The sequence below is a fragment of the Wasmannia auropunctata genome, unplaced genomic scaffold, assembly GCF_000956235.1.
Source record: "Wasmannia auropunctata unplaced genomic scaffold, wasmannia.A_1.0 LD334235.1, whole genome shotgun sequence".
Taxonomy (NCBI): domain Eukaryota; kingdom Metazoa; phylum Arthropoda; class Insecta; order Hymenoptera; family Formicidae; genus Wasmannia; species Wasmannia auropunctata.
Window position 1 is genome coordinate 8,871 of NW_012028655.1, and position 10,223 is coordinate 19,093.

Genomic DNA, 10,223 nt, shown 5'->3' on the forward strand with positions numbered 1-10,223 from the left:
TAAAAAAATATTATTAATGTAAATGAATAATGACAATTTTACTGTAAAACTTTTATATACAACATTTTTTGATATATTGAATAGTTTTCGAGATATAACAAAAGAAAAAAAGAATTAATTTACATATAAGGGGTGGATTCATCCCTTTAAACCGTTTTTTAGCACCAACTGATAATTTCTAAATTCATCTATTTATGTGACCAAATTGTGTACCAAGTTTCATTAAAATCAGAATGTGACACTTCGCGAGGTTCCCTTGTTAGAAATATTTGTAAAATAAAAAAATTTTGTACAATAGAATATCGATAATGATTTCTTATAAAAAATATGTATGTATACAAAACATATAAATGTACATTATACATTAAATATATACTGTGTATATATATCTTATTAAAATACATATATCAATTATATATAAAAATATATAAATATATAAAATATCTAAATATTTTATAAAAATATATATGTATACAATATATACGTATATTATATATTAAATATGTATATACTATGTATATATGTATATTTTACTCTATATTGTATATATTAAATAAAAAATTCGACATTATATACATACAGAAAATTTTAGGGAATTTTACACAACATATCCTAAGCGACGTTTAATTAAATAGAGAAACCTGAGTTCGCTAAAATTTGCGCAATACTTAATACACATTACACAAGCGAAAGGAATCGCGAGTTGAAGTGGGAAAGAGCATTCGAAAGTGGATGACAAGATCCGATCGAAATGACCGTGACATCGAGATATAAGAGGGCTACAGTTTGTCATCACATGGAATTTTTTTCACAACGTCGTTAACCTACTTTCATAGATGTTGCATTTTATCTTTATCTAACTCGACAGTAATTTTAATTCTAATTCTGCGATATATATATGATTAATTTTAGTTATTAATTTATGTAACTATATTAAGTAAGTGCAGAAATGATACTATAAGACAGAAATGCGCTCTTTAGTTTTTCGAGAGTATAAAATTAAAATATAAAGAAATTAGAAATCGATTTGAAAGAGAGAGCGAGAGAGAGAGAGAGAGATGTACATTATTCGTACATTGTATATTTATATTGAGAATTAAATTTATGAGGTAATAAAAAATTATAATTATAATGTTTATTTTATCGTTCAGATTGAAAATTTTAAGAAAATGTTAAGATTTTAAAGAGAAGCTGTAACCTTTAGATATTAATCAAATAAATTAAATTTATTTATTTGTCTACAACCTACATAGTTCAAAGAAATCTTCCAAAATCTTTAAAAAATTTGAGTACAAAATAATATTAGTACGCTTCAAACATTTTTATTAAAGTTGTAAAATTAAGATGTATTGACTTTTATACATTAACGAACAATCAAATTTATTCGGTCAATATTTTGTTCAGAAAGTAATATCAAATATTTAAATAAAACAATTATTTTTTTTATACCGACAGCGATCGTCAAGTAGCTGTCATTATGTTATTTTTATCGAAGAAATCAAGTGCTATTATCATCGTTTTCTAATTGATAGTATGTGCGTCACAAATGTTAAGAACATTACTTCGAGCGATTACACGATTTCTAACCTTTATATAACCTTGCATGTATCTTATATTAAAAAAATTGTTGCATGTAATATGGATATACATATTTATATAGATATCTTTCTCGGCTACACATACTCTCTAAATCTGAATCACTGCATAGTCACTGTGATTATCAATGGTTATTCATTGAATGCATTACTCCCAAGTATTTTACTGGTAATCAATGATATTAGTTATAGTTAATATTAATAGTTTAATTATAGATTATGAGTGAAATTATAGTTAGATTATTGGTACTGACTCAATCAGGGATTTTTCAGTACTTTTCCACTGGTTCAGATTTAGAGAGTATGTTTTATTTTTTTAATTAGCGCGCAATTGACATGAATTGAAAATGTATGTATAATAAAACACAAAAATATTATTAAATCAAGATCCGCTGTGACCAAAAAGTATATGCTATAATATTGCTTATTATAGTTGTGTGTTTACATATCAGTTTATTTTTATTTATTATTTATTATTTTATTTATTATTGTTTTAGCTTTTGATAAATATTCTTTATTCCTACACCACAATTTACTATCACATATATTATTACTATACATATATTATTTGCAATTGCAAATATTGGCAATAAATTGTGTTTTGAAAGGTCGCAAATGGGACTGTAAACATATTTTAATTACCAATTCTGTTAGCACTTCTGGTAATATTTAACAACCTTTATCGGCAAAATATATGATAAAATAGTAGTAAACAGCAAGTATATTGACAAATTGGTGACAAAAGTAGTTTTATTATTGCAAGCAGTGTCAACAAATATCTCACAAAAATATAATAACAAATATAGTGACAGATGACTCAGATAAGCTGTTCTGAGTTTGTTGCAATCTATCGTCGCATTGCTAGTGTCAGATGCTTTAATATTGTCAATTTAACTGCGAAATATGTTCTTCAGATTTGGTTTACATTGGAGATCAATTGAGGACACAGAAAACCCTGGCTTTGGCATTATTGTTGACATTTGTTTTCCATTTGGCAACATTTCACAACCAAAATATTTGCTGGGTATATTATTATTAATTTATTGTTGTAAATAAAACAACTTTAATTTAACAATATTGTTAAAAAATGTATCTTTTTACAGCTTAATAATTAACGATAATATTATGAAAAAATATACATACACAAGTACATTTCCAAGTAACAAGATGACGTCAAATGACGTTTCAAGAACATTTTATTGACGTTAGAGACGTTATTAAGACGTTTTTTGACGTTATTAATACGTCAATTTTTTACTTGGATTGTATATATGTATATATATACAAATTATTCTTTATCACTTATTTTTAATACTCGTATTATCCTATAATCTTTGTCTACTTTTAACATTTTCTATATTTAATGCCGTTTTTATCTTTACTATTTTATTTTACATATTTTTAAATCCGCTTTTGAGCAAATATATAATTTTTTTAGATGTAAAAACAATTCACATTAATAAATCATATTTTGCGAATTTTAAACAGATGAATCTCGAATTTCTCGACAAAAAATAACGACGCTATAAAAAATGTAGAGAAATTATTGGAAGCAACTACTATGTCATATGACAATTATTACGACAGAAGTACTTCGTTTTGCTGAGGTACAAAGTCAATAATGAATAATAACATACTTCGAGTGGACATAATATATGTACAAGAGTAAAACCAGCGTAATTACACTTTACCAAAGATTCGGAACGTACGAAACCCTGCGTGCAAATCGTCGATTAAGTAGGAATTCGAATTAAGGAATTATTTGCGTTTGGCAAGCGTGCCGCTAGCTCATGCGTGTCGCAACACACGCCGAGACTATAACTACGTACTACTGCAGTATACTATAGCACCGCTTGTCCATCGACGACCTATCCGACCGGTTCTTGCACCTGACCACCGGCAACAAACGGGAGGAGCCAAATGGAATGCCTCTCTCCGCTGATTCTCCTGGATAAACGAATGAGAGATATCGCGATACTTCTTGATTTCGAACTCGATTCGCGGACCCGTGGCAAATTGTATAATTCAAAATATTAGCCGCAATCTGCATGTCGTGATCGCGAGACATCGTTTCGAAATCAGCCTCTTGTTGCAAAACCTACGAGCGAGAGGCTGAGAACGAGCAAGACCTCTTTTCGCAGCGTCTCGGCAATGTCTTGATTCTGAGCTTTCTTCGCGCCGTAAGAAGATTTCCAAATTATCCCGAATAATACAATAGATCCTAGAGAATTTGCGCGATAAATTACGTTTGACATATCGGTGTTCGATTTCTCAGTATGAATAACACAAGATAATTTATTCCAGTGACTTGAATAACTTTGAATGAGAAATAACTTTCCTACTTACCCAAAAGTGGCTCATGACATTAACATCCATCGTCCTAATGATAAGTTTGTCCGGAGTATCCAGAAACTTCATTCCCGTGACAATGCCCGCATTGTTGATAAGAATCGTCACCTATAAGTAATATAATATATTATCCAAGTAAAATAAATAAACTAATAAAAAATGATCGTGTCTGTGCGATAAAAATTCCGTTTCGAATTTAAGCGACTATAAGCTAGCACTGCTTTGCATCCGAATAAAAACGATTTACAGGAAGAGATGTATAATATGTATAATGTTGTATTTCCCCCGGGCACAAAGTGTGTCAGAGAATGGACACGTGTAAAAATGACGAAAAGCCAGGTTTCCTCGCAGTTCTTAAAACAGGTCGGGTTCGCATATCGAGTTCAACATATCGCAATGTTATGGCGTAACATAGACACTTTCATAATATCGTCCGCGGAAAAATTCTCGTCGATGAACAGCTCGGCTTACAGTCTTGGATTATTCATTTCCTAAGAAGACGCACCGAGATTTAGATTGTCAAACGCGAATTACGTTAGAAATCAAAACTAATAACAGAGAAAATGATTCTTTTGATGCATTGACATTATAATATGTATCTTTTAGACAAGAGAAGAACTTTCGGATCGGCTCTTCTTTCGCTTTTCATTGTGATTACGAGACGACATAATTTCAATTAATTGTACTTTATTAATTTTTTAATTCGCGATGTAACTTCTCACAAATAAATACGAAGATATCGTTATTATATGTCAGGCATATTCATATCTAAACTGAATTAACAATACAAACAGTCAGTTTCAATCTTTTATGAAACAGTATCAATATAAAAAAAAACGTAATTGTGTTTACCTTGCCAATTTCTTCCCTAATAATTTTAGCCTTTTTATATATGTCTGCCCGATCGCACAAGTCGCAAACGTAGCCATAACACGTACCTCCTGCCGCCCGGACAAGTTTAACAGTTTCTTCAATGCCTAGAACAAAATAAAACGTTTGGAAAAACGCTGCATCTTGTACTTTACTTGGCACATTTCAATAGCAATAATTGCACGTATTACGTCCTCTACTCGTAAAACAAATTTGTATCATGAAATACATATAAGTAAAACAACTGGCGCTAACGAGTTATTAATAAAAAAGAAAGTTCCAAGAGAAAGAGAAAGGTAATTTTGACATAACGAAATCGTTGTTGCTTTCTCAGCTAATTTCAATCTGCTTCGTTATGACATTGCAAACTTATAACCAATATTCTAGTTTAAAAAAAAAGTGATGCATTTTATTACTATTTTCGTAAATTTTTAAAATTATACCTTATACTACGTTATATTCACCATTGAAAAAATAATACGCAATAATACACACTGCAAATAATAAGTCAGAATTATAATTATTTATAAAATTTTATTGATAACTTTTATTATTTTTAAGTTCGCAAATATAATAACTTTTTAATCTTAATATATTTACTTAATATGTACTATATGCGTCAATATTAATATTATTTATTATCAGTAGTTATGTTAAAAATTCATTAAACATACATACAAATGAACTATTCGTAGAAAAGATTATTAAAAAAACACATATATATGCATAAAAATTAAAATATAACATATGAATTAAACACTACTGTGTGTAAAAACCTGTGTGTAAGTAGAAAGTTTCATCCTTTACAGTTCCTTTTCCGCTATTTGGCTTCTCGCCCGAAGTGTAACTGCTCTCTTCATGTGGTAGATAAAAAATACTAATGCAATCATTTCTTACGATACTTTCACTATAATCGATTTCTCCTAACATTAATTAAAACAAATATTTGTTGATATTTTGATTATACAATTGTTTGTAAAATTGATAAAACATTTTAAAAATCTTATGAAAGTTTCTAAAATATAACCGGAAGGAGAGAGGAAGAAATAAATATTTAAAGACAAATGTATATAATTTGTATATTTTCTTTCTTTCTTTTTCTTGAAAAAATATATAAAATAAATATATTTTAAAAATAATTTTTTAATGTAATTCTCAAGACATGTGATTTAATATTACACAAATTAAAAATATAAATAAAAAAGCAAAAGATAAATATAAAAAAGTAAAAGACAAAAATTGTTAAGTCACATATTTGCAAATAAATTTGTGATATAGCTTTTGGAAAAATAAAAAAAAAGATCAAAGATAAGTTATTTATATTACATATGTGTGTGTGCGCGTAAATTTATTTTAGTAATGTGGTGTATTGCGTGTATATAAAATTCGCGTATATATACATTATTGCATTGCATGACACTGTACATATATGCTTATACATATAGAGCACGATACTCATTTGGCATTTGATTTTTGTAACGGTAAACCAGTTTGTAAACCTAGCTCAGCAAATAAACTTGTAGACCTTGATCGAATGTGCTATTTCTATCGTTCAGAGATAAAATTTATACTATTTTTTATTTCTCATTAAAAATAAATTTCTGATTAATTGATTAATTTTTCGTAATGTACAATTTAATTGAAAGTTTATAAGTATCAATACAACAGAATCTCGTAGCAGAAAGACATGTATCTTCAAAAAAAAGTTGATTATTATGCTATGCACAGCCGTTCATAATCATAATCATGGATTAAAATGCAATGCGTCGCTTCTTATGTGTCCATGAACTCGAATGAATTCTGCATAGAGTGACCTTCTATTGTCATTGAACGAAAGAAAAAGAATAAAGTTGTATGTATGTACACACATTAATCTGAGCTGATCGATACTTGAACATTGTATTTTCGGTAATCGTGTTAACAAGTCACGTAGCAAATGTACCATCACGAAATAGGAAATACATTGATTGAATCGTGACATCGTCCATACAAATGTAGTATCAACTATCACCATCACGCTTGCATGTCACATCGTAAAATGGAAGTGCAAATATCTCCATAATTTATTTAAAGATGAATCTTTTTATTAGTGTCATTAAATGACGATCAATAAATATGAAAAAAAGAAATGCGATTAATTAGATAAGAAAATAATAATAAATATTTCCTAATTATAATAATAGTCGTTTCGGGATCTAATATATTTAGTTCGATCAATCTTAAATCGCAAAATGTACATAAGAAAAGATTTTCGCCATAAAATTCATTTGAGGAATTTGAAGATTATTTGCACAATTTAGAATATCTTTAGCAATTCTTTATTTGCTTTCTTGTATTTTTTTATAAATACTGTATTCATGTATGCATATTTTGATGATCTTTGAATATAATTAATTATCACTTTATAATGCTAATTGCTTCTGATCAAAGAAATGTATGAATATTAATAGACTCATTTCGATCAAAGAAATTTATGAATATTAATATACATCGACATAACTACCTACTTTTGTAAGAGACACATTATTCGTCATTAATCATTATTTTTTTTTTTTCTGAAACTGGATTCTCTTATTATATTTTACGATCGAGCGTGAATCTGCTCATCGCTACCTATGCAAAACAATGAAGATCTCCGATTCGAAACTGTTGTGCTTCCAGGCTCGAAATAGACTCAGATGTCATCTTGGTAACATCGGTCGTAAAGGCAATTATCTTCATTATTTTGTGCATATACGGAAGGCAGCGACTAGCAGATTCACGCTCGGTCATAACACTATATGTATGTATATTATGTTTCATATCGTAAATACTTATACCATGTAATTTTATGTAATGTAAATTTGTAAAACAATGTAATTAAGGATTGTTACAAACTAAAAGTATATTAACGCAAAAAATAATAGGCCAAAGACGAGCAAATAAATCTAAAAGTATATAATTATAATTATATGTATTAAGTATATTATAATTTAATATGTAAGTAAATTTTTTTATTCATTCAAAATGAATTGGGTATTGATTGATTTAAAATAGCACGATAATATAACCAAATTATTTAATTTTTTATTGTATAAATATTTTATATACGAATTGTTATGCTTTCTACTGTTTGAAATTGTAAATAGAAAATAAATAGAATTAAATTTCAAAATTTTAATCTTTGCTAAGTAATAAATAAATTTATTATTACTTATCTACTTAATTTATTGTTTATCTATATAATATTATTACTTAAAAAGATTTATTTATTATATATGTAAATATGTATTAAACACTTGATTTATGCTATATAATTGTTATAGCTTACGCAACATCTACAATTAATAATGATTTTAAAATTAAAATAATTAAACAATTATAACAATATGATTGTCGTATATAAATAACAAATCTTAATTAATTATTTTATTAATTATAATTATATTAATAATATAATTTTTTTAATCTTGGAAAAATTTATTAAGTATCATTATGAGACACTTAAAAAAGTTAAGAGAATATTAAGTTTTATCATTTTCACAATACTGTTGGGTTTTTCCACTACAATACATTATACATTTTGTAAGTAGCTGTTATTGTGTACTTTGATCATTCTAATGTTAAGAGAGTTAATAAAAGAATAGGTAATTTTATTTACGTTACGAGGCGTTTAATATCAATGCAGTATTTACTTACTTACTCGTTTTATTTATTTTTCATTTGTAGATTGTTGAACATTTTATATTTCCTGTCTAAAATAGGGCATCAATAAATAAATTTTAAAATCTTTTAAATTTGTAGTGAACAATAACTGATTGTGAGATATACATACATAATTAAAATTGATATAAATTACAAATGTAAATCTCATTTTATTTGTAATGATTACAACAATTTACGTAATATCTACATAATAAATTAGAAATTTTTTATAAGTTAACAAGTTAAAAATAAGCTGAATTAAAATTAATATTAGATGAGCTATAAAAATTAATAGAATGATCGTCACTCTTTCACATATGTAATTATACATATATACAAGTATTGTATACAGTCGTGGACATGTTGGTTGCGACATGTTTTTTTTATAGGTTTTTAGTATATATTTAATACATATAATATATATATATATTTTATATTTTGCAAATGCAAACGATGTACTATCTTTAGTTTAGAGACAATACACCAATCGCTGGCTCGCACTTGCAAAATATTAGTGCGTTTGGAAACCTATTAAAAAAAATGTCAACCGATATGTCCACTACTGTATATATATGTAATATGTATATTGTTAGATCTATTTATATATACATATATACATATAATTATAGGTAGGTCTGCCATATCAAAATTTTCAGAACTAGAACTTACAAGCCAAAAATCCCGGACATTTCATGTGCAACCAGACGCATATAAAAAAAGCGTGTGTAGTAGGTTAGCGGCTCGTTTCTGAATAATTACGCGGAAGGAGATAAAATATTTAGAAGATTCCCTGAAAATCCTAAAATCCCGGACGCTCATAACTATCCTGGCCTTCGGAAAATTCCTCCGGACAACCCCGGACGCCCCAAAAAAGAGGACAGTGGGAAAAGAAAACGGATGGCAATCCTAATTATGGGTCTGCATGTAATTCGCTAACAGCATTAATTTTATTATAAGAGCTTATAACTCTGAAATTGTACCTTTTCTTATTAAAAATAACCAAATATTTTATTAGATATATAATGTAATATATTTATATTACTAATAAAAAATTTTTAAAATATTGAATTTATTATAATCTGGCAATGTATATATGGTATGATAAACCATGGAATTTTATTATGCCTGTTATTATTATTTATGTATCCTGTGTCTTTTTATTAAAGAGACATTTTAGCCTTTTTTGATTGTGTCAAATATAAATTTTAATGGATAATCATTATTAAGAAGTGTATTAAGTGAAATTTAAGTTTTTTCCTGGCGTTTTAGATGTGAAAGTAAAATAGCCCTATCAGTTATGCCAATTACTGTGCTTTGTTTCTGGCAAATATTTTATTGATTTATATTTATATATTTTGTTTAAGATTTCTATTTACTCATTATTACTATTTCTGATTGTTATGTCAGAGAAGCAAAAATTAAAGAGTACATAATAAAAAATCTTAAAAAATGACAATAAAAAATAACAATTCTTGAAAAATATTAAATTAATAATACATATTTATATGTATCTGTTTATATAGTTATAAGTAAATCATATTTATTTCTTAATAAATATGATTTAATTCTTCCTCAAAACAAAATAAAGATAGTTTTCAGTATATTTTATAAGTCTATTCTGTCGAGTGTAAATGTTTTATTAAAAAATATTTCTATTTAAATATATCTTGCAAGAATTTTTATTATGTATTTTTTAGTTTCTGACGTCACAATTTGAGATAGTGA

At 27.1% G+C, this 10,223-nt stretch overlaps 1 protein-coding gene across 1 annotated transcript in view; it reads right to left on the bottom strand.

Moving 5' to 3' along the window:
• LOC105458999 (short-chain dehydrogenase/reductase family 16C member 6-like) overlaps positions 1–5,674 on the bottom strand; it is an 8,775-nt gene extending 3,101 nt beyond the window's left edge. The window contains exons 1-3 of the mRNA XM_011704656.1: positions 5,622–5,674; positions 4,797–4,968; positions 3,942–4,052 (exon numbers count right to left, since the gene is read on the bottom strand). Coding sequence (XP_011702958.1) covers positions 3,942–4,052; positions 4,797–4,968; positions 5,622–5,674 — 336 coding nt within the window. The remainder of the gene's footprint in view (positions 1–3,941; positions 4,053–4,796; positions 4,969–5,621) is intronic.
• Between the last annotated feature and the right edge of the window lie 4,549 nt (positions 5,675–10,223).